This window comes from Athene noctua, chromosome 6, assembly GCF_965140245.1.
Source record: "Athene noctua chromosome 6, bAthNoc1.hap1.1, whole genome shotgun sequence".
Classification (NCBI taxonomy): Eukaryota; Metazoa; Chordata; class Aves; order Strigiformes; family Strigidae; genus Athene; species Athene noctua.
Window position 1 is genome coordinate 27,564,376 of NC_134042.1, and position 14,263 is coordinate 27,578,638.

General features: G+C 46.0%; 1 protein-coding gene across 5 annotated transcripts in view; it reads left to right on the forward strand.

Moving 5' to 3' along the window:
- Positions 1–2,370: 2,370 nt before the first annotated feature.
- The window catches only part of IFT43 (intraflagellar transport 43), a 45,007-nt gene continuing 33,114 nt past the window's right edge, over positions 2,371–14,263 (forward strand). The window contains exons 1-3 of one of the 5 annotated variants that reach the window (XM_074909995.1): positions 2,371–2,457; positions 2,999–3,088; positions 8,954–8,983. In XM_074909995.1, the coding sequence (XP_074766096.1) occupies positions 2,404–2,457; positions 2,999–3,088; positions 8,954–8,983 (174 nt within the window). In that variant the 5' untranslated portion in view covers positions 2,371–2,403. Of the gene's footprint in view, positions 2,458–2,538; positions 2,874–2,998; positions 3,089–8,953; positions 8,984–14,263 lie in introns of those variants that run through there. The other 4 variants (XM_074909997.1, XM_074909996.1, XM_074909999.1 and 1 more) reach the window with 4 other exon arrangements.

Sequence of the window (14,263 nt, forward strand, 5' to 3'; positions counted from 1 at the left end):
ACATCCTGCATTAGCTACTGCAACCTTGGGGCTACAGTCCCCTCCTTCTCCTGGTGTCTGTGTAGCTGCACTGTTGCGGCAGCTTTTTGGAGGAGCGGACGGGCAGTGGGAAATGCAGGGCCATACTCCCGTGGCCCCAGTGGTGGAGCATGGGCCTTGGTAAAAACTGCCATCTCTAGTTCATGAATACTCAAATCTGTAATTAAAAGAGAAGGGCAAAGTATCTGGAAGATCATACTTTCATAGAACATAACCAGCCTGGCTTCAAAAAAGGAAAATCACATCTCACTTACTGAATTCCTTGAACATGTCAAGGTTTGTAAAGGGAGATAATATCTTTTATTAGACCAATTGATACAGCTGGAAAAAACAGACAAGCTTTCAGGCACAGAAACACTTCTTGTATGTTTTTTTCCAACTATATCAGTTGGTCTAATAAAAAGTTATTACCTCTGCCCACAAATCTTACTTTACTTAATCCTTAGATCATCACAGTCACAGCACAACTACTTGAAAATGTCAGTAAGGAGTGGAAAAAAGGAGAATTATTTGACACAATTTATTTTAGACTTCTTAAAGTTCTTCAGCCAGACCATGAGTTTTCCTACAGCCAAACAGGTACAGAGTGAGATCTGGTGCCTTTAGAAAAAGGTATTCCTGGAAGGCTTGAAACTTTAGGGTTATATAGTCAATTTTCATCATGGCAAAGTGTTAACAGTGTACTTTGTGGTGGTACAGTTCTTGACTATAGCAGCAGAATAAATGGATGACAATTATTTAGGCTAATGAGGATGGGGGAAGATTGTAAGGAATGTCAGATACTGGAAAAATATAGGCAAATGGACAAAGCGTCAGAGAACTGAGTGTTTATTTAACATGTGGAGCAAAAACAAGAGAAACAAAGAAATTAACTCAACAATCAGAATCCAATAGAACTGTTAAGCAGGTATTCTTTTATTGGCAGTGCTGGGATCACCCTGGGGATTCTCCACCATAAGGGCTCCCAAGAATTAGCAAGGGACATCAGTTTACATACACACAATCCTACATATTCATTAGATTTCCTAGAAAGGGGTGTCTTATGATAATGAGTTCCCAGAGTTCATTTGCATAATCCGAGCATGCGTAGTGAAAATAGGGTGAGGGTCTTCGGTGGTTGGGGGAGGAAGTAAGTAGTCTTCTTCACAGTGTTCACTAGTTGACCCTCTTTCCAGAGCGTGCGCTGTGAAGTAAAAGTCCAGGTGCCTTCTAAGTCAGCAAAATCAGTTTCCCTATAATAGGGTCTCCGTGTCTCTGTGTTAGAGCCCCCCCTTATCTCATTCTAGGAGCTGCCCAAGTGTCCACTGAAGGCCTTGAGTCTGCTATCAGTGATTTACATAGGGAGCCTAACGACTGCTTCAATCTTACCTGAACGGACAAAGGGACCTAAGGAAAAAGTTGAGGAGTCAGGAGTCCTTGAGAAACAAATGAAGCAAAACAGAAGCAAAGCTTTCATACATCACAGTTTAGTCTTAATAATTGTTAGAAATTCATTTGTTTGAGCCCTTTCATTCCCTTTCAAAGATCTATTTACAATTAATCTGTCCAGCCAAGAAAGGGAGCAGGGGTGGTTTTATGCAGCTCAGTGGAAATCTCTGCAGAAGACATGCATGTGTGTAATGGTGGTTGCACTTACAATTTGATCCTTGGGACTGTCTCCTCCACTGAGTGCTTGGGGACCCGCTGCTCTGTCTGGAAAGCAGTGTTAGAGAGCTAGGGAGAACTGGGAAGAGCATCAGAAGCCATCAGGAGACTTGACAAAGCCCTCTGTGAGGTGACAGATCTCCAAGGCTCGGATTAACTGCCTTAGTGGGAACTTAAAAGGTGTATACAGTAAAGCGCCGGAGAAGGCAGAGCGGCAGGCTGGTTTTAACCTGCCCCCACTGCATGTAAAACTGAGAACGCGTAAAAACAGTACTCGCATGACGTATTGAGCTGAGCAATTGTAGCACCGCTGTCGCCGTTAGTCAGGCCAAGATTTTAAGCTTGCTAAGGGGGCTGGGTTTTTATTTATATTTATATGGCTACCAGGAGCACCCCGCGTCGAGATTCATGGCGGGCTGTCTGGCAGCAGCACCCGCCCGTGCTGAGCCAGGCGTTACCCGGCTTGCGGCCGCCGGCTGCCCCGGCCGCCGGCAGCGGGGCCGCCCCGGCGGGGCTGGCAGGGCCCGGGGCCGGGCAGGGCAGGGCCCGGTCGCTGGGGGGGGCCGTGGGCCCCGCGGGGACGGCCCCGGGCCGGGGGCAGTGACAAGAGGGCCGGCGTGGGCGCGGGCCGGGGACCAGCGGCGCGGCCGCGGCGGGCGGCGGTTGCCGGGGCGGCGGGGGCGGGCTGTCTGCCGGAAGCACCGGCACCGGCGGCGGCGGATGGAGCCTGAGCCGGAGCGAGCGGAGGCGCCGCGGCGGGGGGGCGTCGCCGGGGTGAGCGGCGCGGGCCGCGGCGCGGCCGCTCTGCCGGCCGCGGCGCGAGCGGGCCGGGAACGGCCGCGGGGCGCGAGCGGCCGCCTCGGGGCCGGGGCCGGCGCAGGCCGCGGCCCCTCCGAGCCCTGCCACCGCGGGCCGTTCGCACGCCAGCGGCACCGTCTCGGCGGAGGGGGCCGGGCTCGGGGTCCGCAGCCGCCGGCGCACGACGGCGGAGGCGGAGAAATGGCGTCGCCCGCGCCGCCGGAGGCCTGCCCGGGCTCTCCGTGGGCACCGCCGCAGCGTTAGGCTGCCGCGGGACACCGTGCAGCGGGAAGGGCCGAGCAGCCCGCCGGTGAGATGCGGGAGCCTGAGCCACGCACCGGCCCGGGGTTAATCCCTGCAGCCGGTGATGCGTTTGCACTGTGTGGGGGAAGGTGTGTGGCCGCCGGGCGTAGGGTCACTGCCCCGCTGCCTCTTGCATTGTTTCCGCCTGCTCTGAAGCAGCTTTCCTCAGTAACCGTGTGCCCTCTGCTCCTTCGCCTTTCACCCTGCGCTACAGGTACTAAAGATGGGCCGCCGAGCCCGCCAGGACTTCTTTCCAGATGAAAATCTCAGCAGGAAGAATTCCTCGTCTGCTTCTCTTGGAGAGGTGGGTGTCCTGTCAGGAAACCAGTCTGTAAGCCTGCTGGTGTCTCCAGGGGAGGAATTTTCGTTTCTTCTGAGACTCTTTCCCACATGGTATGCTCTGTCCTTTGAAGTTTATCCTTAGAGTTGGGACTCAGGTGATTGCCCTGTCCCTTTCCTGGTGTTGCCCTCTGCATGATAGGTAGTTTTCACACAGGGTCACACCTGGGGCTATGGTTTCTTACGTGTGAGGAGGTATGGAGAGTAGCATCAATCAGGACTTGGGGCCTCTCCCTCCTGTACATGCCTGTCTTCCATGGGAATTAAAATATGAGCAGGCACATAATTCTGTGACCAGTTTCACCACCATCTATGGTAGGTAGCAAGACAGAGTACAGGTAAGCGGATACCTTACATTTGCACTTTGCTTTTGCTAGAGTACAGTATCTGAGATAGTCAGTATGAAGTTTATATAGTGGCACTTTTTCCTTTCCTCCATGCACAGGCTACAGAGGTCATGCTGGGAGCTAGTTTTGCAGCATCTGAGACTTTGTCTTGTGAGTAATAATACGCAAACTCAGTTATCCCTTGGCTTTTGAGAAAAACTTCTGTTCAGAGTCTGCACTGTCAGTACATCTTCAAAAAGCAGAAGATGGTCTGGAACCCTTCTTTCACAGGAGAGTAAGGCAACAACCTCCAATACGCAGAAAGATGAGATCTTAACCCTTTCAATTCACCTGCTGGCTTAGGGCTGCAGAATGCTCAAATTCTACGTGGAAGTTTGCTCTCTGATATTAGTGTGGCTTCTCCACAGGCATATCCTTCTGGAAGGACCACCTATCAAGAAATGACATACAGATTTTGCTCCCTGACACTTTCAGATGGACAAAAGGGCCATCAGACTTGCATCTTACTGACAGTGATACTTGCTTAAAAGAGATGACACTTAGCTTTTTGTGCTGCCAGTAGTGGTCTCCAGCATACCATACTCCTGGCTTCTTTAAATTGCAGAACTGCTTTGCCCTGTTGGCCACCCTGGCACCAACTGTGCTTCAAGCTACTGTACTCAGAGCCCGGGGACCTTCTGTCTTGGGATGGGCTACTCCTTGATCCTGTGTGCCGTGACAAAATTACTATTACCATGAGTAGTTATGTCCCAACCCATCTGTGCTGAAACACTATTTTGTGGGGGATATTTTCTTGGAGTCCCTGTGGTGCTGTTGAAAATACACTGTTACGGCTTACAATAACACCTTGTAGAACAGGTTTTTTTTCTGGAGAAAGTATACTCTTTTCTCTTAATAGGCACAATGGAGAATCATCGTCAGCCTATACAGTCCCCCATCCCTGGGTATGCTTACAGGAGTTCGGGAGGGCTTCCATGAGAGAGTTTGCAGAAGGCATAATTTAAGAAGTTGAAATAACCATGGGCCTCATAGGTAAAGAAGGTCTTAAAGAAACCAGCTGGTGGTTTAAGTGGGTGTAATTGTTGGTTAGCCTCCAGATTAGGGTGGCTCACTGTCAGATTGTTCTCTTACTGGAACTGGCCGTCCTAGTTCATGGACTGATTCCCTGGTTAGAAAGAGACCAGGGTGTGATGTAGGGGCACAGCTGACTGACTGTAACTTACTGCAGTTGTACTTGGTGTGTCTCATATCACAGCCATTGTAATAGCTGGGAAGGGATCATAAAGGCTCCAGTCCTTGGGCACTCCTGAAGAGGACTAAGAAATAGTTATGATCTTCAGTTTGAAAGCAGTGAGCTTTTCAGCAGCAGAAGGGTGAGGCCTTCCACGCCTTACAAGATTCAGATATGTTATTACTGGATCTTAACCACCAGGAAGAACTGTTTGTGTCAATATTCTCCCTTCAGACAGTTCTTTGTTGCTGAATGTTGCTGTTAACTGAAAACCTTGGAGCTACTGGAGAAGAGACAAAATCCACTGTAAATAATCCTCAGCCTTTTCTTTTGCTCCAGAATTAGAGTCTTCTCATACACGATCATATTTGATACCGAAGTGAGCATTTAATATAACTAATACTGTTTTTTCCTTCACCCTAGATTGGCAATCACCTTTCACTTTTCTGGAAGCCTGGCCTTGGCTTGCCTCCAAGTGGTGGGGTCAGCTGTTACAATGGATGTCTCATTCAGCCATCTGGTCATCTTGAAAACTTTTCAAGGAACCTTCCCAAAAGAAACGCAAAATAAAAAACCCCAGTGCTTTTTTCTGGAACTGGCAGTAGTGGAGGAGGCCTCATGTAATTAATTTCAGCACAGGAGGTTTTATTCTTATTACTGGTTTTGAAGACAGAGGGGTTTGTCTTAGACCTTTACCATATTCACACCTTCGTGTGCAGTTTCACATTCAGGATGTTTTTTTTTTAATTCCTTGTCAATCCACCCAGTTTCCACCCAGCTCAAATTTCTGGTATGAACATACTATTTGTGCTACTGTTCAGATCTTTTCATGACACTGAGAACCATCCAGGATCTGTTTTTTAGTCAGAGCAGCTTCCTTGAAGGAAGCAAAAGGTACTTCTCTATGTTTCAACATTTGGGCTTATTACAAGGAAATTCACTGTGAACAACTTATTTAGCATAATTAAAAAGTCTTTGTTTTGAAGTCAATGGGCAAATCATCTGACTTGGAGCATAGATTTTATCAGATTACTGCTGATTTTTCCTTGACCTGGACTCTGTCTTCCAAGAGAGACTCCGAACAATGGTATATCTCCTCAACTGTGTGTCTTCTCTCACAAATGTCTTACTAAAACCTCCTTCCCTAGGGCACAACTGTAATCTCTTGTGCCTTGTAGCCTAACATACTTCCCCCAAGCTATATGAAAACAGCATGATATCTTAGTATATTTTCAGTGCCTGTTGCGTGTATGTATTTCCCACAAGAAGTCTCTTAACTGCAGTGGTCTATCTGTAATTCCTCTGCTCAAATCTCTATTAATTCCCATGCCTGTGTGGAAATATCTGTGTTACTTTCAAATTTAGACCTCTGATTTGTCTCCTCAAGGGTCTCACTAAGGGTCACAAAGCTCACAGTCTGCCATCTGACATGCAGAACATTCCTGCCTTTTCCGAAGTACAAGTACTAACAAACAACACTGCAGCTTTGTATTATTTCATGAGGCAAGAAGGAACATGATTATTTGCTGTAATTGGTGCAGTCAGCATCCTCCTACAGCAATGGCTGTGCATGTTCCTGGCCTTTAGAGCTCTTTGGCAAATCGGCAGGCGCTTCCTGGGCACCCAGGGGAATATGCTGTAAATGGGAATTCCTAGAGATAGATCTGCTTGCTGCATGCCAGAATTCTGCATTTCAAACATTCATTTTCAGAGGGGTAATGTATCCATTTTTCCATTGGGACGCCTTTCCCATCCCCTGGCTTGATGTGTTACTTTTTACTCATCTTGATGCTATCAAGTTTCTGACAAAATGGGACAAACTCAAGCTGGTCATGTTATTTGTATAATGGGAGGGGCAGATCATATAATGAGATCTGTTGAAGACCTTTGCTGTCCTATCCTACCAGGACTTCTGGACACTTTTATAGAATAAAAGTCAAACCTTTTGTCTGGCTCTACATCACTGCATCCAACAGCCTGAGTACTGGCTTCATGACATCCACCAAAAGAAGCTGTTTGGACAGGTTCGGAGCTCTTGAGGAGATTGATTTAGAAAGATGAGTGGAAAAGACTTTTTTTTGGAAATATATCAGGAAATTTTTCCTTTTCTGTGTTTCCTCTAGGCAAGAGTGAACAAATTGCTGTTCCATAAGAAATCGGTATGAAAAAATATTGTAGTGTTATCCTGCTCCCACAGTCTGTTTTCTCTTCATCCAGTGACAGGATTCCCTCGAGACCTTGTTCAAGACTTCCCTGGTTTCTGCCTCTTACAATCTCAATATGATGTTGTTGGTATCTATCTCTCTGACAGCACTTGGTAGATCCTTTGAGTGGAGACTGCTTTAATAGGCAATATGTCAGCCTAAAGGCTGAGGGTTTTCCAGGCTATGTTGAGAATATTTCCACACAGGTTGGATGGGATCAGTTTCATTTTATATCAGGGTTTGCCCCCAAATCATCTAATTTCTGTGCGTGTTCTCTTCCTCGCATTTCACCAAAGCCTGCAGAAAGGCTCTGTGCTTCTTCTTCTGAAAGTATGTTCTTTTGTTGTCCTACCTGGTATTTGTAAGTTTGCCTATGTAGTTGTGGTCCTTGGGTGATAATTAAAAAGTGAGCATTTCTGTGCTGTAAAAAATAACTTGTTTGGGATAAATTAATGTAGTCAGACAAAAGCTTGGGCCACCTCCACTGTATATGAGAAGGATGTTCCCGCAGGTGAATTTTGCAAAGCAGTTATTTGGACTTCCACCACCCAGCTTACAAACACTCCTGGTAGTGATTCTTTAGGCTGACATGCAGGCATCAGTTAAATAGGACTTGGTTATCTAACCCAAGTGAATAAACAACTGCAAATCAATTGCTGAGGGTGCAATCCACATGGAAGATTGCTCAAAGAAGTGGTTATTTAAATGCTTTTTCAACATATGTTGTCCCGCTGGATTTCCTTCCATGCTGCTGTGAGTCTTGTACCACTTGAGATCCATACATCTAGAGGAGCTTAAGTCATGTTGGGACCCACAGAAGCCTTCCTGCTCTTGGGTATTGGAACAAGTGGGTCCCTGACTGACAGGTACACACTTCCAACAGATTTTACCATTGTGCAAATTTGATTCCATTTATGCTGCTCAGTGATGAGGACACTGCTGTACCCCAGCTGCCCTAACCTGCATGTAGCCTCCATCTGCTCATGTCATGGTAAGACCATAAGACCAGATGATAGCACAGGCACTAAGTGGACTCAGATACCAAACCACTTTAATCAGAGATAGATGCAACTTCTGAATCACATGGCTTCCCTGTTCCACAGGAGAGATGATGCAGTCCAGAAGAAAATTCCGGTGGGTTAGTGTAGTGTTTCCAGCCATCCTGTGTGTACTCCTGGTGCAGGGTCATGGGATACCCTAGACCCTCCCCTGAGTGATTATGAACACTGTCATTTCTAGGATAATATAAAGATTACTGGGATCTTAATTGCCTCCTTCTTGCATTTGGTTCTTAACAACTGGCTGTTGCCACCGCTGGTGCTGGCAGTCTGCTCATCAGAAAGGTTCTCAACCAGTTTTCAGCTTTCACAGTGATTAACAGGTTGCTTTCCTTGAGTTACTCATCTACCCCATTGGGGAGTTAGAAGTTGTCTCTCACACCAAGCTACTCCCTTATAGTATAAGGTTACTCAGAGTTCATCTACTAAAGCTAATGCTCTTGTCAGCTATTCCTATCTTGTGCTAACTGCTACAGCTCCTGCTTGCAGAGGAGGATCTGAGTTTGCCTTGAGAAACAGTAGCTCCTGAAAAAAGGGCTGCAGCCTGCTACAATATATAACCCCTAGTATGACTGGTCCAACATAATTTCTGGTCTCTGACGTTGTTGCAGAGCCTATCCATACAAATCTCTTCGCATCCTGCACACTTGAGTAATTTGGGTTTTCTCATGCTATAGGGAGAAGGAACTAAGTCTATTCTCTTTTTGGTCTCGTTTTTTTTGTCTTTAGTATGTGTTTCAAGGTCTGATTGCTGGCAGACTTTCCTGCCACTGCAGTCAGATAGACCTGCTTTATATATCACACTTGGTATATGCATAAATGACTCTGGATATAAAATTTTACAACGCTGGCATCAACTTCGTTCAAGTGAATAAGGTTGCAAGGTGCTGCAGGACAGCCATTCATGTCAATCTTCAAGCTATTTTATGCAGGATTCCATAGTTCTTCCTTTTAACTTCTCTCTCTCTTTTTCCCTCCTGATCCTTCTAGGATGAAGACCCTGAGGAAAAGGTTGACCATGTAAGACTAGAGGCTTTCTAGGCAGATGCTGGCTCCTCTGAAGGGGACTTGTAGGACTAACCTATTCATGTGTCTGGAGACTACCTTAAGAGGGTACTCTTTTGTTGGAGAATAAGACAGAGTTTGCCTCAGATGCAGTGCCTTTCCTGCATCCTCTGTTGCTATTGCTGATGGGTTTTTTTATTACCTTTGTAACAGCTGCTCTTATCAGCTGCTGCATCTTGTTCTGAGGTCACATGTATGTGTGGCCATTGGAAGATACTCTTATTTTCATTTAAGAGTCAGGGCAGCAATTAGCTAATAGAGTACAAAACCTAACTGAGCCTAGATTTGCTGTCCAATATGGTTAGTTTGCTCCAATAACATGAAAACTTGTCTTCAGGGGTTATGAAGTCTTGCTGGTACCCCAGAGGAGAAGGCCAGCCAGTAGTAACAAGGATGTGTGCCTTTGTATTTTCTATGTCTCTTTATTGCACCAGCACTGGAATGCTCCTGTCTATGGTTAATAGGATGGCATAGTGCTTCTTACCAGGCTCCTGTTATACAGAGAAAAGGAATACACGTATCCTTTCTCATCCTGCAGCAAAGCTAAAATACATCTTGGCATTCATTTGGCATTAGAAGCTAGGGTGGTGCTGTTCAGAGCAACCTGAGAACTAGTACCTGTTTCTGTTAAAGTCTTTAGGCTAACTGTCTTGTACTCTTCCTAACCATGGAATTGGTGCTGCCCAATTTTTCCTGGATACAGTTGCTCTCTGTATGTGTTAGACAATTAAAGCACCGTCTCCCATACTTTTAATTCTTTCTGCTGAAGCACCAGCCCAGTACTAGTAGCATAGTAGATTAATTTGTGAACTTTAAAGCCCCGAAAATAAACTCTTACCACCCATCTCATTAATTCTGGCCTCAGAAGGGTATGCTCATCACGAGGAGTCAAGACTATTCAGATTAGCTCAGTTTTCTCTTAGTAGTACTAGAGATGGTACTGTAGGAAGGATCTACTGGGTTTATTAGTCAGTGATGGATGGTTCAGGACTGTGCCCAGAGCATTCCAGAGACCTCCCACTGATGGGCATAGTTTTGGGGACTGATTACTAATAGAGATTTTTCCTGATAATTGATCTAAACTTGCCTCCTGCCACCTCACTGGAACCAGTCCTTACACTCATTTCACTGGAACTGATTCCACCTCCATACAGTGCCCTAAATCATTGATTCCTAAGGTCTGCTGTACTGTGGTGGCTGGTCACGTGCCACAGGCACTTTCTTGCTCCTGGCTGCTAAATTTCATTAAAATAACTAAACTGATGTGACTCTTCCACATGAGCAATTGTTGTTGCTTCAGGGATATTATGCAATGGTGCCTGGCAAGGAGATTTTCCTTAGTATGAAATGATCCCTGCTTTGAAACCCCTCTTGTTTGGATAATTTCTGCACCCTTATTTAAGAGCATAAGCCTGAATAATCACAGTCACACTTTATAGTATTTTTCCATTTGTAAATGCCAGTGAAGGGTGACAAAAGGGTGACAAAATGGTTAATCGAGCGTTGAGAAATCTAACTGATCAGTAAACTGCTTGTAACTTAAAATACCATATACTTGCAAACTTCTGTTAATTGTATTGTAAGTCTCTTCCAAACCAATTATTAGTGGAACTTTATATTATAAAGTGTGATCCAAAACTTGTTGTGGTATATCCCTCCCTTAGTCATGCCTGGCCAAGCTGAAATACTTGGCTTCTTGAATCATTTGTCTGAAGTTGGCCCCTTCGTCCCCCTGATGGCTCATGTAACCCTTCTCTGAACTCCCTTTGGGCTGTGCTGAGTGTTACAATCTGAACTCTTCCTGGATTTAGTCCCTTTCCTTTTGCTGTGCTTAAGGTACTTTGTGGCTGCCTGGATACTAGCAAAGAGCCCCATCAGGGCTGTCGATGTGCAGGTACCTGCTGAAGTCCTGCCCTCCAGCCATCTGCCTGCTCTGAGACTTGTTTTGCATCCCCTGGCAAACCACTCATCCTGGATCTGAATTTTTGCCAGTTGAATCACTCATTTGGCTGCACCTTCCAAGGCTGCCTGGGACATTTAGCCAAAGGCTGTAAGGCTGATCAATGGTATAATAAAGGGTGTATCCTAATATCTCAGTTAATTTGCAGAGGCAGAATAGGCAGGAAGAGTTATGAACATGACTGTGAGCCAAGATTCTGCTGGGTTGGCTTCCTGGCTTTGCCATGGATTTGTTTTGGGGCCTTGGAGAAGTCTCTCTTCTAGTTAGCTTTAGTCCCTCTCTGAAAGGACAGCTAGAGCTTTATGCAGAAGAACTGTGGGGATTCCCTATATGTAGATCCACAGGGGGATTTAGATGTCTTATCCTCATAGTAAAATCCACAGTCTGTATTACGTGCCTGTGTAGTATGTAGACAATCTCAGGATGGGCCTTGTGGATCTACTGAGGTGGTAAAGAGTGGCTGGGGACTGCAGTGTGTATGAAACCCTGTCCTTCCGTGGAGTTCTGGCCCCATTCTGAGAACTCTGGGGGTGCATGTTCCTGCACTAGTAGTGAGTGATCCTCATCACCATCCTGTGTTTTGTAGCCTCAGCAGTGGAGCAGGGCTTTTCCTTGCCTTTGGGGACCTCCAGGGATGGTGGTGTTCATTTTGATGTTGAAGCCACACACTCTATACAGAAACTTAAAGATTAAACCCACCATCACTTTTCCAAGCTGGAAGATACTGATTTTATTGTCCTCTTCCTCCTCCTGAAAGATGTATCAAGTAATGTTTCCCACGTCCCTAGAGAATATTGTATGTAATGACAAATCTACGAGCTGTTCTGAGTCTGAGAAGGCTCTCAGTCCTTTCTCCTTAAGCCACTCTGCTTTGCAAATGGTGCTGAAAAAAATGGGCCACAGGAAAGGACTTTCTAACTGAAAGCAACAACATTTGAGTGGGAAGACGTCTGTTCCAGTCCTAATGAGTCCAGCTGGGACCTTGTTCTCTAGTGCTTTGGTAGACATGCCATAGGTAGTCCTTCATGGACTAAGGGGGGGAAAGCACCTGATTTCTGACTCTTAGCTAGGTGGCTTTACACTATTCAAAGTTCAAGTGATGACGTGTTGCTTTAAGGAAAGGGGATCTGAGGATCTGACCTTTCCAGAGGCAACCGAGTCCTTCTGTAATTCTAGTTCCCAGTGCTTTTAAAACAATCCAGGTGGAAAAATGGACTGTTGATTTTTAGGGTAAGACAACATGTCGGGAGCAATTGTTTGTTGGAAGAACGACTATCAAAAAAAATTAACTACCTGAAATATGAAGCCAATTGTGAACTTACGTTTCTAGGTTGGCCAGTTTGGTTGGGTTGTTTGAGTGAGTGTATTTGCATCCTAAAATATAGTGTAGAATGATGCAGAGATCCCCTGGTGAGAAGCAACGTGCACTCTACCCGGGGAGGTACCAGCTTGGTTACCAGAAGTATCTAAAGCTAGACCATTTCCAGACTCGAGCTGACTCACATGGATCCTGCTTGCAGGTGTGTCTGCACCTGTGGTGTAGACATGGCCTGGGGCTTGATATGATCAGGGCCTTTAATCAGAGCGGTATTTTCCTGACCCAGTTCTTACCCTCGCACAGTGGCTGGCACCCAGCTCCAAACTCTCATTCCATTGTCTGGTCTGGATTTGTGCAGCAGCCACCCCCACCAAGTGCTCTTCCTCACATCCCCTGAAACTTAGAAACATGCAACTGAGGAGCCCAGCACTGTCTGCACTCAGATGGATGCTTTCTGGGGGACCTTATTTGTGTAAAAATAATCATGGTGGTTTAGGTACTGTCCAGCCACTCTTAGGTCAGTGAGTTCATGACCCAAGAAGTGTAGAATTGTGATGCAGTCCTGTATAGCTCTTTTTGTATCTACAACTTGCATTGCACTAAGATCTAGAGAGTGTTGGGGTGTGGCTGGGACAAAGACTTCCTATTCCCAAAGACCTTACAGTCTGCCTGTATTGTTTTTTTCTAGCATCCTGTTCTCCCCTGTGATCTTCAGCTTGTAGAAGAGACCTCACCAGGGGCTACTTGCATTCTGTATACGGCATGTTGCCAGGATTTTGCCTTCTTAGGCATGCAATTGGGAGTGAGGTGGACTGCCATTAGATAGCCCATCTCTGAGAACCTGGGAGGGTTCTCTGAGGCAGAATTTCCCATAGCTATTGCATATTGTGAATGCTCTACCAGTCGTGTGTTTGTTCTGGTCTGAGCTGAATTTGGCCCTCCATGTCTCAGAGTATCTGTCATCTGTTTGGATTCTTGCATTGTGCTAATAAACACCCTCCACCCTCCACCAAAAGGAACCAGCATCCAAGGAGGCAGTGGCTTTTTTACCTGCTTCCATGTTACAGGGATTGCTTTTTTCACAGTGGTCTTCTGGTTGCTTGTAGAAATGCTGGACTCCCAGCGTGTTCCCGGGGACCGCTCAGCTGGAAATTGGCCAGATTCTCCAGGAGGAATCTAAAAAATGCAGCTGAACTTTTGTTCCCTAATTAGGCCAACTTCCCCAGAGTGAGCCCCAGCACTGCATGGCCTGGAGCTCCCCAAGGCCTTGTGCTGCCTCTCTCTCGTGCACCCCGAGCGGCTGGCCAGCAGGGCAGTTATTTTCAGCTTTCTGAGGTTATCTACTAGCCTTTTGATGACATCCACTGTAATAGCATTTCTAGTCAGCCATGTTTCCCAGCCTTTCTAGTAGTACCCTCCCTTCTTAGCTACCTTGATGTGGATTAGGGACAATCCCATCAAAAATAGTTTTATTAAAAGTTTTCCTTTTCCACACATTTATTTTATGTTTTGAGTGCTCCTGGACCCACCTGAAGGCACTAAAAGAACTATAGGAGTGGTGGAGATAGATGGGAACATGTCTAACAGTATGTAGCACAAGGTAGTAGCGAACTGCTTGAGAGATGTTGATACTGAGGGGGGCTGGAGGGACACTGCCCTGGAACAGTGGATTGTGAGAGGATTCTACCTGGTAACATCTTGCTCAGAGAATCAGATCGTTGTGTGCTGCTTCACTATTTTTCATGCAGGGGAGACCAGTAACTCTTGAGACAGGTTAAAGTGCCAAATACTGCAGTATGACAGCTTTCCTAGCAGGTGCACATGTAAGCTGACTAGGTAGTTGACCATTGTTTTAGGGAACAACTTCTTGATAGCTGTTTAACAATATGAGCTGCTCCTTTACCTGCTGTGATAGATGACAGAGTATATTTAAAGCTCCCTAAGAACTTTTTCTGTC